The following is a 14,729-nucleotide window of genomic DNA, read 5'->3' on the forward strand; positions in this document are numbered from 1 at the left end:
CATTGGATGCTCGTAAGAAAGTCAATGTAACATCTATTCCACAACCATCAAGGCGATATAAATCAATGGTCTAATTAGACCCAAAGAGACAACCAAATGGCTCGTTAAACAGGCACAAATGGCCAATCCTGCATGAAGTGCGCATTGTTTTTTTTTCCTAAAAAACCACAGAGGTATGGATTCAAACTAAAAGTCATGTGTAAATGAATTGCTTTACATAGCACTGACATGGTGATTTTTGATTTTTTTTCATGTGGCTACCATTAACTTGTGAAAGTTTACATTGACATTCATAGGCCTAAGCCTGTGTGGTCCAAATATCTTTCTGGGTCTCCTCTCCATCCATATTCTCTCGCGCTGTCGGTCAAGACAACATTCCTTATTTGACATGAATGCATGCTGACAGTCCAAGAGTTGCTCAAAGCTGAAACGAAAGGAGGGGAGGACGAAAGAGCAGCTTCTTCTCTTCATGCCGTTGTTCAGGCTAAAGATTCCATTTTTTTCAGGAACAAGGCAGTTTGCCAGAGAGAAACAGCGCTGTAAAAAGCATTCCCTGGGGAATAGTTCACATTTCCACAAAACTGTGGATTACAGCGGATTTATTGCAGGAGAGGGGATTACAATATGCCGTTAATAATTATATGATTAATATCTGCTTGTTGAATATTCAGTAGGCTAGTCTCAATGTCATTTCAGAGTAGATGAAGGTCTACTTTTCCTCAAACCGACATGCACATACCAAGTTTCTAGCCTATAATTTGGAGAGAAAAGAATCTAGATAGGCAGCCACACAGCCAGAGTATGTGATAGCAACAGAATAGCCTAAATAGGCTACATGTGTAAATGATTCCCCACTTCAAATAGTCTTTGAAGCAATTGTTTTCACAATTTATAAATGTGAAACTCGTATTCAGTAATAACTCAGAAGTGGTGTAAAACAGGCATTATTGCCGAATAAGTATGGACCGACTCCGAGGTCTTTTGGAGGTCTGTTTTTGGTGGTGTCTGGACCGGATGTTTTGTGGGGGTCTTTTGATGCGGTCTGGACCGGCCTTGATTTCACAACCAATCTGAACTAATCATAGACCTAAAGTACCATTAAAAAGTTTGCAAACACCTACTCATTCAAGGGTTTTTCCTTTCTTTTTGACTATTTTCTACATTGTAGAATAATAGTGAAGACATCAAAACTATGAAATAACACATATAGAATAATGTAGTAACCAAGAAAGTGTTACAAAAATTAAAAGATATTTGATATTCTTCAAAGTAGTCACCCATTTGCCTTGATGACAGTTTTGCACACTCTTGGTATTCTCTCAAACAGTTTCACCTGGAATGCTTTTCCAACCGTCTTCAAGGAGTTCCAACATATGCTGAGCAGTTCTTGGCTGCTTTTCCTTCACTGTGCGGTCCAACTCATCCCAAACCATCTCAATTGGGTTGAGGTCGGGTGATTGTGTAGGCCAAGTCATCTAATGCCGCACTCCACTTTCCTTCTCGGTCAAATAGCCCTTACACAGTCTGGATATGTGTTAAGTCATTGTCCTGCTGAAAAAAAATGATAGTCCCACTAAGCGCAAACCAGATGGGATGGAGTATCGCTGCAGAATGCTGTGGTAGCCATGCTGGTTAAGTGTGCCTAGAATTATAAATAAATCATTGACAGTGTCACAAGAAAATCACCCCCACACCATCATACCTCTCCCTCCGTGCTTCACGGTGGGAACTACACATGCAGAGATCATCCGTTCACCTACTCTGTGTCTCACAAAGACAAGGCGGTTGGAAACAAAAATCTCCGGTGTAATGTACATTGCTCATGAATCTTGGCCCAAGCATGTCTCTTCTTATTTTTGGTGTCCTTTAGTAGTGTTTTTTTTGTAACTGGTTGAGAGAATGTCAATACTGTTCAAAGCTGTCATCGAGGCAAAGGGTGGCACTTCGAAGCTTCTTGGAAGAATATCAAATAAAAATATATATTTGATTTGTTTAACACTTTCTTGGTTACTACATGATTCCATATGTGTTATTTCATAGTTTTGATGTCTTCAATACAATTCCACAATGTAGAAAATAGTAAAAAGAAAGAAAAACCATTGAATGAGTAGGTGTATAAGTGTGTCCAAACTGTTGACTGGTACTGTATATGTTTGGTTCAGATTTCATCCTGTCCGGCCTTGATTTCAACATCCACGAACATACTGTCCGGACCGGCCTGTATTTGGCCAAAACATGGAAGTCTGTCATTGTTTCAGATTTGGTCCTGTCCATACCAGCTTTGATTTGGCCCAAATATATACGTCTATAACTGATTCAGATTGGTTCGGTCTGGACCTGACCAAATCTGATCCAATCATAGACATCTATGTTTCACAAGTTTGAACAGCACAGTGCAGTAGAGCACAGCAGAGTACACTACATTACAGTAACGTATAGTAAAGAAACAGAGTACAGTACAATACAGTAGAGCACAGAAGATTACAGTAAAGTAAAGAAACCGTACTGTACTCTACTGTGCTCTAGTGTGCTCTAGTATGGATGTGCATCTTTCCCCTTAAAGACGAATAGATTCGTATCTAGATACTGTACACAGGCTCCGATTCAATACAGGAATGATATGCTTTTGTTTGAAACGATTCAGTGCAATTCGGTTTGATTCGAGGAATGAATCGATGCGATTTGGTTCGATGAGATATGATCTGACACACTAATATTTGTTGCATAAACACATGTGTGTGTGTGTGTGTGTGCGCGCGCGCGTGCGTGTGTGTGTGTGTGTAAATTATTTAAATGTCTATGGGGTTTGTAAGCACCTGAGATGAGCCATAAGGTTGACTGGGCATCTACAACCCCACTATCAGATTAGGGGAGCAATGTATAGGCTACTTTTTGTCCACTTCTGATCTGAAATCACCATCACCCGCTAATTAACTTGTCTTTTTTGCAGATTAAAAGTAATTGAGCTGGTAATGTATCAATATTTATCTTAAGAAATTTGCTATGACATAGCAAATTAATTGATAGAAGAAATCAAATGGTTTTGACCATTTACACATTTTTCCTGGAGTGAGATTCTCTTTTCCTCCCGCATTGACCATGCAGTGCGGCTCACAAAAGTGATTGCTGTCCTCGTTATAGAATTATCAACTTTACCCTGTATATCTACAAATGACCATATACACTGATTGTTTAAAGCAAAAGTACCAGAACTATTGCTCATGCTAAACCTGAACAATCAAAACAAAATCAAATGTGTTCACCGTGGGGACAACAATGGAAATGGTCAGATGACGCAGATGCTAAGCTACAGGACTGTTTTGCTAGCACAGACTGGAATATGTTCACCACATCAGTCACTGGCTTCATCAATAAGTGCATCGAGGATGTCGTCCCCACAGTGACCATACGTACATCTCCCAACCAGAACCCATGGACTACAGGCAAAATCCGCACAGAGCTAAAGGCTAGAGCTGCCACTTTCAAGCAGTGGGACACTAATCCGGACGTTTATTAGAAATATATCCAGACTGCTGGAGTGGACCAGCCACCACCGGCCTGAGGAGAGACACATGGAATGAGGAGTTAATGCGGTAATTGGGGGACGCTGTAACATACCTCATTCACTCTCCTCAGGACTTTAAATGGCCCCACAAACCGCGGACCTAGCTTCCGACAGGGCAGATGGAGGGGCAGGTTTCGGGTCGAGAGCCAGACCCTGTCCTCCGGTGCAAACACCGGGGCCTCACTGCAGTGATGGTCTGCGCCCACTCTCTGAACCAGTCGTTCACCGCAGGAGCCTCGGTCTGACTCTGATGCCAAGGAGCCAGAACCGGCTGATACCCCAATACACACTGGAAGGGAGAAAGGTTAGTGGAGGAGTGGCGGAGCGTGTTCTGGGCCATCTCTGCCCAGGGCACAAACACCACCCACTCCCCTGGCCGGTCCTGGCAATAAGACCTCAGAAACCCACCCACATCCTGGTTAACTCTCTCCACCTGCCCGTTACTCTCGGGGTGAAATCCTGAGGTAAGGCTGACCGAGACCCCCAGACGTTCCATGAACACCTTCCAGACCCTTGACGTGAACTGGGGACTCTGTTCAGACACTATATCCTCTGGCACCCCATAGTGCCGGAAGACGTGTGTAAACAGGGCCTCCGCACTTTGTAGGGTCGTAGGGAGACTGGGCAAAGGGAGGAGACGACAGGACTTAGAAAAATGATCCACAACAACCAGGATCGTGGTGTTACCCTATGAAGGTGGAAGATCGGTTAGGAAATCCACTGACAGGTGCGACCACGGCCGTTGTGGAACGGGTAATGGTTGTAACTTACCTCTGGGTAGGTGTCTAGGAGCCTTGCACTGGGCGCTCACCGAGCAGAAGGAAACATAAACCCTCACATCCTTAGCTAAAGTGGGCCACCAGTACTTCCCACTAAGACAGCGCACCGTCCGACCGATCCCAGGATGACCAGAGGAGGGTGACGTGTTGGGCCCAATAGATCAGCCGGTCACGGAAGCAGACGGAACGTACAGACGCCCAGCAGGACACTGAGGGGGAGCGGGCTCTGCACGTGATGCCCGCTCAATGTCCACGTCCAGCTCCCACACTACCGGCGCCACCAAGCACGAGGCGGGGAGTATGGGAGTGGGATCCATGGGATGCCCCTCTGTGTCATACAGCTGGGACAATACATCTGCCTTAACCTTCTGGGAGCCTGGTCTGTAAGAAAGGGTAAACTCAAACGGGTGAAAAACATGGCCCGGGTTTGGGTAAGGGCACATCCATGGGAACAATGGGGGTCCCTAAACTATGAGCTAACGCTCTATCAATTATATTCCCAGCTGCGCCTCAATCTACGAGCGCTTTATGCTAGGAATGTGGGGAAAACTCAGGAAAAGTGACAGACCCAAACATATGTGCAACAGAGGACTCTGGGTGAGAATGGTGCCAGCTCACCTGGGGTGATGCAGAGCGCCCTGCCTGCTGCCTCGATTCCCAGAGGAACCAACCCGGCACCGACCAGCAGTGTGACCTCTGTGGCCACAGATGGTGCACGAGCAGAAACCCCCTCCGGTCTCCCTGCGCACTGCCCCTCCCAGCTCCATGGGTATAGGAGAGGAGCTGCGGTAGGATGGAATCACCAGACCCCAATCTGGACGTCCGTGATGGTCCAATGCCGCATCTCTCTCTCTCCACACGCGTTGGCCCACTCCAGGGCTTTCCTGGTGAGGCACGAGACGAGGGCAGACACCCTCTCGTGGTCCGATGGAGCTGGGTGGACCGTGGCCAGATAGAGGTTAAGTTGAAGGAGTAACCCCTGGCAGTTGTCAGCACTCCCGTCGCACTCCTGTGGAAAGGAGAGACGGAACCCACTGGGCTCAGGCGGGAAAGGCGCGCTCAGGAGAGACCCCGGTTGTGCTGGTGGAGGTGCTGGAAGAAGTCGTGACAGTGAATGTGACAGACGGGAACAATAATAAATATTATATGTTGTTATCTTCATTTGGCTCCTCTTTCCTAAATTAAATTTTAAAAAAGTAATATTATTGTGATAATGCTGGTCATAGAATCACAAACCCCAAAATATGCATTTTCAACATCCGTAAATGCCATATTTTCAATTTTTATTCAGAACTGAAAAGGTACCTGATTTCATGGTCTGGAAAATACGCATTTTCAATGTCCGGAAAATATGTCCTTTCATCTTTCATTCAGATCTGAAAATTTAACTGATTTCAATGTCCGAAAAATATGTATTTTCAACATCTGAAAAATACAGTATGTATTTAAAATGTCAGATAAAAACATTTTTTTCACCTATATTTCAGAACCTAAATTGAGCCTATTGCAATGTCTTTTCAACTTAGTTTTGTTTACTGGGTGGTCTCTTTAGGTCTGCCGATTCTTTGCCATTTATCAATACAATAACAAAAAAAACTACCAAGAGGACAACACAATGGCAATCTGTGCCATACTACGGTCCAAACGTGTTTCACGCACAAGGGAGATAGCGAGAAGGCGCTGGACATCAGTCTTTCAGTCGAAGTCAGGTATTTTATTTTACTGCAATTGATCAGTGTTCAGCAGTCGACTTATATAAAAGGTGTCAATATTTTTATTTTTTATTTCACCAGGTAGGCTAGTTGAGAACAAGTTCTCATTTACAATTGCGACCTGGCAGAGATAAAGCAAAGCAGTGCGACACAAACAACAACACAGAGTTTCACATGGAATAAACAAACATACAGTCAATAACACAATAGAGAAAAAAAGTCTATAAACATTGTGTGCAAATTAGGTAAGATGTGTCAGGACCCGGTTTCGAACCTGGGTCTCCGGAGTGAGAAACAGTCACTTAACCAACTGAGCCACGAATAGACAGCAGAACCCAGAAGATGAGGCAGACACAGCAGTACTTAAGACGGTGTATTTAATAAAGAAAAAATCCTAAAATGCAAAAAATGGCAAATCCAAAAGGTGGTAGGAAAAACACAAAAGAAACTCACCAAAAAATAAACAAAAACAAAAAACAGAATACCACAAGAACTTCACCCGGAATCGACAAGAGTACACAGAACACTAGGGCAGGGTGCTAACATACAAACACAGAGCACAGAACTGAGGGAAACAAAGGGTTTAAATACAATCAGGGGAAACGAGACACAGGTGCAAATAATATTGGGGATCAAGGGAAAAACATAGGGACAAAAAGCACAATGGGGACATCTACTGACCAAAACCCGGAACAACCCTGGCCAAAACCTGACAAGTGGGGAGATAAATACAATTTAGCAATTAAACACTGGAGTGATAGATGTGCAGAAGATGAATGTTCAAGTAGAGATACTGGGGTGCAAAGGAGCAAAAAAACTATTAACAGTATGGGGATGAGGTAGTTGGATGGGCTATTCACAGATGGGCTATGTACAGGTGCAGTTATCTGTGAGCTGCTCTGACAGCTGGAGCTTAAAGTTAGTGACTGAAATATGGGTCTCCAGCTTCATTGATTTTTGCAAATCGTTCCAGTCATTGGCAGCAGAGAACTGGTATTATGAAGCTCAACAAAGTCACTTATAGATTATTTGAACATACTGTGCAAAAAATGCTAATATCAGTACCATGACTTGAATAGGATTTGTACCACAAATGCTGAAACGTTAGCATTTGGAAACAGTACCAAATAAACTAAACCAAAGCATGGATTGCTGTTTGCGATAGATTTTGGCAGATTGTGGTAAATTGAGTCATTCTGGCAACAATGGCTAACACTCAAATAACATGCCATAGAATTCTGTTGCACCCAGCAAGCAGTGCTGCAGTATGCCACAAGTTTTAAAGGAAGAACCACGGTATCTTTCAACTATGCTGTGTTTAATATACAATTTGAATCTATTTTATCAAATATAATCCACAGATTGAGAGTTGAAGGTAAAGACTTTTACTAAGAGTATTAGTATATTATCACCTGACCGACCAGGTTTCTCCAGATCTCCCAACAATTTTTGATTAATGTTGTGCTTTTTCAGCCATTCCCGAACCTGAGACCGGAAACTGGTTACCTGAGGGCTATACCAGAAGAAAGGATATATTCTTTCCTCACAACAAAATCTGCAGAGCTGCGATGATTGTATACTCTAAATATTCAACATTTTGAAGGTGGCAAGAGCAATAGTTTTAGCTGAAAAGCACGAAGTCTTAAACCTTGCGTAATTTTTTATCACTCATTCCCCCTGTGCCATAAAATCGGTACATAAACAAATCTCTTCCAAGCTATTTTGCAATCTGTATAGCACAGCTTTCAACATTCTGGTGTTCAAATGAAACTGGTATACTTTTTTGGGGGTAATGCTGTAATTAATTGGCTGTAATCTTGGATTGAGCGAACCTTCCCATAACTCTGATAACTCCATGAAAGACATAATTCTACCATTCCAATTTACTATATAATTTACAAACACTCTGAGATTGTTTATCAGTATGGGACCAGGACACTGAAAATCTACTGAATGACTTTGGAAGGCTGTAGTGATTTCAGGACCGAGCATGTTTCACAATGGAATTATGAGGAGAGGAGGTAGTAACACCTGGAGAGGCGGAGGGTCCATATGTCGGCCTTCAGCATCCGTTAGGCGATCGTTAAATGAATGGCCAAGGCGTCTCATCATGCCTTTATGTGTGGAATGGAAGCATACATTTTGAACCTTTTTTGAGTTGATAGGCTACAGTGTGTACATGGTGTGAAGATGATGATCAAAATTGGTTGATTTGTGATCTTTGGTATAAGTAGTGTCTATTTTCCAATTGCACAGTGTTGTTTGGATCTCATAATATATGTCCATCGTTGGAGAGGTGACTGTGTTGCGGGTAACATCTTTGCTACACATGCAACACTAGGGATTTAATGGTCCTGTTTTCTCTGTAGCTACCCCATACACAAGTCTGGGATTTGTTGTTGTCTCTGAGTCATGTCACAAGAATTATCTGTTCTCATGTTGTATGGTGATTTTTGACAAGTTTGACCTTGTCCCTTTCTCTTCAGATAGAGTTGTTTTGATTGTCCTGGGATAGCCCTCCCCATGTTGGCCATGCCGATCAATGTTTATACCTGTTTTTTCTTCTAAGAGCCACTGTCCCTGACTGCACCTCTCCTAACCTCTCTCATTTGTGTCATTTGTGTTTCTTTTCAATATTCCTTCCATGTATTTTGTGGGTCACCCTCCATCACCCCCTCAGTCTTTTCTATCTCCTCCATTAGACACCCTCGGCCATGTCTCTTAAACCCTCTCTCGGATTTCCTCCTGTAGCTGCCCCTGCCATGTATCTTAAACCCTCTCTCTGATTTCCTCCTGTAGCTGCACCTGCCATGTCTCTTTAACCCCCTCTCAGTTCCTCCTGTAGCTGCCCCTGCCATGTCTCTTTAACCCCCTCTCAGTTCCTCCTGTAGCTGCCCCTGCCCTGACATGTCTCTTTAACCCCCTCTCAGTTCCTCCTGTAGCTGCCCCTGCCATGTCTCTTTAACCCCCTCTCAGTTCCTCCTGTAGCTGCCCCTGCCATGTCTCTTTAACCCCCTCTCAGTTCCTCCTGTAGCTGCCCCTGCCATGTCTCTTTAACCCCTCTCAGTTCCTCCTGTAGCTGCCCCTGCCATGTCTCTTTAACCCCCTCTCAGTTCCTCCTGTAGCTGCCCCTGCCATGTCTCTTTAACCCCCTCTCAGTTCCTCCTGTAGCTGCCCCTGCCATGTCTCTTTAACCCCCTCTCAGTTCCTCCTGTAGCTGCCCCTGCCATGTCTCTTTAACCCCCTCTCAGTTCCTCCTGTAGCTGCCCCTGCCATGTCTCTTTAACCCCCTCTCAGTTCCTCCTGTAGCTGCCCCTGCCCTGACATGTCTCTTTAACCCTCTCTCTGCCCTCCTCCTGTAGCCACTCTGCCACCCTGCCCTGTCTCTTTAACCCTCTCTCTGCCTTCCTCCTGTAGCCACTCTGCCACCCTGCCCTGTCTCTTTAACCCTCTCTCTGCCTTCCTCCTGTAGCCACTCTGCCACCCTGCCCTGTCTCTTTAACCCTCTCTCTGCCCTCCTCATGTAGCCACTCTGCCACCCTGCCCTGTCTCTTTAACCCTCTCTCTGCCCTCCTCCTGTAGCCACTCTGCCACCCTGCCCTGTCTCTTTAACCTTCTCTCTGCCCTCCTCCTGTAGCCACTCTGCCACCCTGCCCTGCCATGTTGCTTTAACCTTCTCTTTGCACTCTTTCTGCAGCCGCTCTGCCATGTCCTGGTTCCTGGGCCTGTGGATTAGCCTAGGCTTCCTGCTGCTGTGCCAGGCCACACTGTACGAGACTATCCAGCAGCACCACGTTCCGCGGCCCGGACGCAATGCCATACAGATCCTGGGTGAGCCCCTGTCTCTGTTCTCTCTGCCACATCACATGCTACCCAGTACCCAGCCAGTCTCTCTGGGGAGCTCTCTGAGAAGTGTCAGGGTATAATAATGCTGTGTTACCATTCACTGTGTCCCTGGTGGATACAGTGAGAAAACAGTCTTCTGGTTTTTGATGGTGGTTTGAAACCACTATGGTAGCTACTGTGAGAAGAAGAATAGTGCCCTGTGGTTGCATTCATTTTTGTGCTTGTTTGTTTCTATAGATGCTAGCATGGTATAATGGATTGTTTGTTTCTATAGATGCTAGCATGGTATAATGGATTGTTTGTTTCTATAGATGCTAGCAAGGTATAATGGATTGTTTGTTTCTATAGATGCTAGCATGGTATAATGGATTGTTTGTTTCTATAGATGCTAGCATGATATATTGGATTGTTTGTTTCTATAGATGCTAGCATGGTATAAGGGTTTGTTTGTTTCTATAGATGCTAGCATGGTATAATGGATTGTTTGTTTCTATAGATGCTAGTATGATATATTGGATTGTTTGTTTCTATAGATGCTAGTATGATATATTGGATTGTTTGTTTCTATAGATGCTAGCATGATATATTGGATTGTTTGTTTCTATAGATGCTAGCATGATATATTGGATTGTTTGTTTCTATAGATGCTAGCATGGTATAAGGGTTTGTTTGTTTCTATAGATGCTAGTATGATATATTGGATTGTTTGTTTCTATAGATGCTAGCATGGTATAAGGGTTTGTTTGTTTTTATAGATGCTAATATGGTATAATGGATTGTTTGTTTCTAAGGGTTCATTGCTTATGGCTCCAGCTCTACATACAGTACCAGTCAGAAGTTTGGACACACCTACTCATTCAAGGGTTTTTCTTTATTTTGACTATTCTCTACATTGTAGACTAATGGTGAAGACGTCACAACTATGAATAACCAAAAAAGTGTTAAACAAATCAAAATATATTTTATATTGGAGATTCATCCAAGTAGCCACCCTTTGCCATGATGACAGCTTTTGCACACTCTTGGCATTCTCTCAACCAGCTTCATGCTTTCCCAACAGTCTTGAATGAGTTCCCACATTTGCTGAGCACTTGTTGGCTGCTTTTCTCTCACTCTGTGGTCCACTTCATCCCAAACCATCTCAATTTGGGTGAGGTCGGGAGATTGTGGAGGCCATGTCATCTGATGCAGCACTATCACTCTCCTTCAGCCAGTAGCTGTGTTTTGGGTCATTGTCCTGTTGAAAAACAAATGATACTCCTACTAAGCGCAAACCAGATGGGATGGTGTATCGCTGCAGAATGCTGTGGTAGCCATGCTGTTTAAGTGTGCCTTGAATTCTAAATAAATCACCAACAGTGTCACCAGCAAAGCACCCCCACACCATCACACCTCCTCCATGCTTCATGGTGGGAACCACACATGCGGAGATCAACCGTTCATCTACTCTGCATCTCACAAAGGCACTGCGGTTGGAACCAAAAATCTAAAATTTGGACTCATCAGACCAAAGGACAGATTTCCACCGGTCTAATGTCCATTGCTCGTGTTTCTTGGCCCAATCAAGTCTCTTATTTTTATTAGTGTCCTTTAGTAGTGGTTTCTTTGCAGCAATTTAACCATGAAGGCCTGATTCACGCAGTCTCATCTGAAGAGTTGATGTACAGATGTGTCTGTTACTTAAACTCTGTGAAGCATTTATTTGGGCTGCAATTTGAGGTGCAGTTTACTCTAATGAACTTATCCTCTGCAGCAGAGGTAACTCTGGGTCTTGAGCTGTTCTTGCCATAATATGCACTTGGTCTTTTACCAAATAGGGCTATCTTCTGTATACCCTCCTACCTTGTCACAACACAACTGATTGGATCAAACGCATTAAGAAATAAAGAAATTCCACAAATGAACTTTTAAGAAGGCACACCTGTTAATTGAAATGCATTGCAGGTGACTACCTCTTGAAGCTGGTTGAAAGAAAACCAAGAGTGTGCAAAGCTGTCATCAAGGCAAAGGGTGGTTACTTGGAAGAATCTCAAATATTAAATATATTTTGATTTGATTAACACTTTTTTGGTTACTACATTCCATATGTGTTATTTCAAAGTTATGATGTCTTCACTATTATTCTACAATGTAGAAAATAGTCAAAATAAAGAAAAACTCTTGAATGAGTAGGTGTGTCTAATCTTTTGACTGGTAACTGCATAACTACTTTATCTTCAAAGTTGTTTTTATTGACATTCTCATACATTCTTTGGAGTAAATATTTTGTTGCTTGGAGTTGATTGTAAGTGTTTAAGCTCAGCTGCAGCTGCTGTTTGGATCAGAGGTTGAAACTCCCCCTCAGCCCCAAATAGACAAAGAGCACTTTTTAACGGGAGAGGATTCTCAGTGTGGGGAAAGAGTGACTGCAGCATCCTGAATCTATCAGACGAGCTGTTTGGTTGATACGTAGGACAAGCTCTAGGCTAAACTCCCCATCAGTATGCTATGAGTGCAGGCTGCTTTGATCACAGTGGCTCACATGGAAATTACAATTATGTTTCTCTCTCCCTCTCTGGAAACATTCAACAATTAAATCCAGTTCCTTGTCGACTGTGGGGGCAAAGGGGGAGGGTGCCAGTGAGGTGGGTCTGATTTTCCCCGTTTATGTGGCAGTAGACAGTGGTGGAAAAAGTACCCAATTGTCATTATTGAGTAAAAGTAAAAGATACCTTAATAGAAAATGACTCAAATGAAAGTGAGTCACCCAATGAAATACTACTTGAGTAAAATTCTAAAGGTATTTGTTTTAAAATATACTTAAGGAATCAAAAGGGAATATAATTGCTATAATATACTCAAGTATCAAAAGTAACAGTAAATGTATAACTCATTTCAAATTCCTTACATTAAGCAAATCAGATGGCACCATTTAAAAACACTCCAACACATAATCTGCAAACAAAGCATTTGTGTTTAGTGAGTCCGCCTGATCACAGACAGTAAGGATGACCAGGGATATTTTCTTGATAAGTGTGTGAACTTGACCATTTTCCTGTATTGCCTAGTATTAGAAATGTAACGAGTACTTTTGGGTGTCAGGGAAAATGTATGCAGTGAAAAGTAAATTATATTCTTCTGGAATGTAGTGAAGTAAAAGTTATCACAAATATAAATATTAAAGTACAGATACACCCCAAAAACGACTTAAGTAGTACTTTAAAGTATTTTACTGACGTACTTTACACCAGTGGGAGTAGAGTTGTGGCGTTCATTCTCTCCCCAGCCATGTTTCTTTGGCAGAAACAGACTGCTTTAAGCTTTTAACAATGACTCGCTCCCCGCAGCTGCTGACAACAACAGTATTCCAACCCCCTTTCACCAGGAAACCAGTTGCTGACAACAACAGTATTCCAAACCCCTTTCACCAGGAAACCAGCTGCTGACAACAACAGTATTCCAACCCCCTTTCACCAGGAAACCAGCTGCTGACAACAACAGTATTCCAACCCCCTTTCACCAGGAAACCAGCTGCTGACAACAGCAGTTTTCCAAACCCCTTTCACCAGGAAACCAGCTGCTGACAACAACAGTATTCCAAACCCCTTTCACCAGGAAACCAAATCCCAACACCTGTTAAACATTGATGCTAACTTTCTGTGCTTATCTCATTCTCCGAGCCATGCTGCACCATGGAGTGAAACGACAGTAATTGAAGCACAAGGCCCAAAAAATACATTTATTTCTCTGACGTGATGTCAAGGCAAGTATGTTGATAACGAATTAGCTTTTTAACACGAGAACCGCCTGCACCTAGAGAGGTCAGCTAAGTTAAGGTTGAGAAAAATATCCTCCTGTTCTAGTTTTGTGAAAGTTATGGTAAGCGAGATCAGCTCACACACACACACACACACACACACACACACACACACACACACACACACACACACACACACACACACACACACACACACACACACACACACACACACACACACACACACACACACACACACACAAACGTATTCTATCCTTGTGGGAAACTACAAGTAATTTCCATTCTGAGAGCAGGACTGTTCAGTCTGAGAGTAATAGTGTGTTGTCTGAGAGCAGGACTGTTCAGTCTGAGAGTAAGAGTGATTTGTCTGAGAGCAGGACTGTCCAGTCTGAGAGTAAGAGTGTTTTGTCTGAGGGCAGGAATGTTCAGTCTGAGAGTAAGAGTGTTTTGTCTGAGAGCAGGACTGTTCAGTCTGAGAGTAATAGTGTTTTGTCTGAGAGCAGGAATGTTCAGTCTGAGGGTAAGAGTGTTTTGTCTGAGAGCAGGACTGTCCAGTCTGAGAGTAATAGTGTTTTGTCTGAGGGCAGGAATGTTCAGTCTGAGGGTAAGAGTGTTTTGTCTGAGAGCAGGACTGTTCAGTCTGAGAGTAAGAGTGTTTTGTCTGAGAGCAGGAATGTTCAGTCTGAGGGTAAGAGTGTTTTGTCTGAGGGCAGGAATGTTCAGTCTGAGAGTAAGAGTGTTTTGTCTGAGGGCAGGACTGTTCAGTCTGAGAGTAAGAGTGTTTTGTCTGAGAGCAGGACTGTCCAGTCTGAGAGTAATTGTTATGAACTTGAGTGAAGACCCAAAAGCGGTTTTAACAGAAAACAGAGTTCTTTAATGAAAAAACAGGAATGGCATAAATCCTCTTCCAACGTTGTCAGCGGAACAAAAAGAACGTTAGTATAGTGCAGGATGCACCTGCCAGGCAGACTCCGACAGGACAGGACAAGGTGGAAGCAAACGAGACGACAGCTTGCTTCTGGCATCAAAAAACACAAACAAGAATCAGACACTGAAAGTAGCAGGAACAG

The 14,729-nt window shown here is 43.4% G+C and overlaps 1 protein-coding gene across 2 annotated transcripts in view; it reads left to right on the forward strand.

The window, feature by feature from the left end:
* LOC135541122 (chemokine-like protein TAFA-1) overlaps nt 1–14,729 on the forward strand; it is a 281,395-nt gene that overhangs the window by 1,274 nt on the left and 265,392 nt on the right. For both annotated transcript variants that reach the window (XR_010455923.1, XM_064967239.1), the window contains exon 2: nt 9,754–9,887. Coding sequence is in view for 1 of the 2 variants with exons in the window: in XM_064967239.1 (XP_064823311.1) it covers nt 9,764–9,887 (124 nt within the window). In the remaining variant the exon portion in view is untranslated. The remainder of the gene's footprint in view (nt 1–9,753; nt 9,888–14,729) is intronic.

Source organism: Oncorhynchus masou, chromosome 6 (assembly GCF_036934945.1).
Source record: "Oncorhynchus masou masou isolate Uvic2021 chromosome 6, UVic_Omas_1.1, whole genome shotgun sequence".
NCBI classification, from domain to species: Eukaryota; Metazoa; Chordata; class Actinopteri; order Salmoniformes; family Salmonidae; genus Oncorhynchus; species Oncorhynchus masou.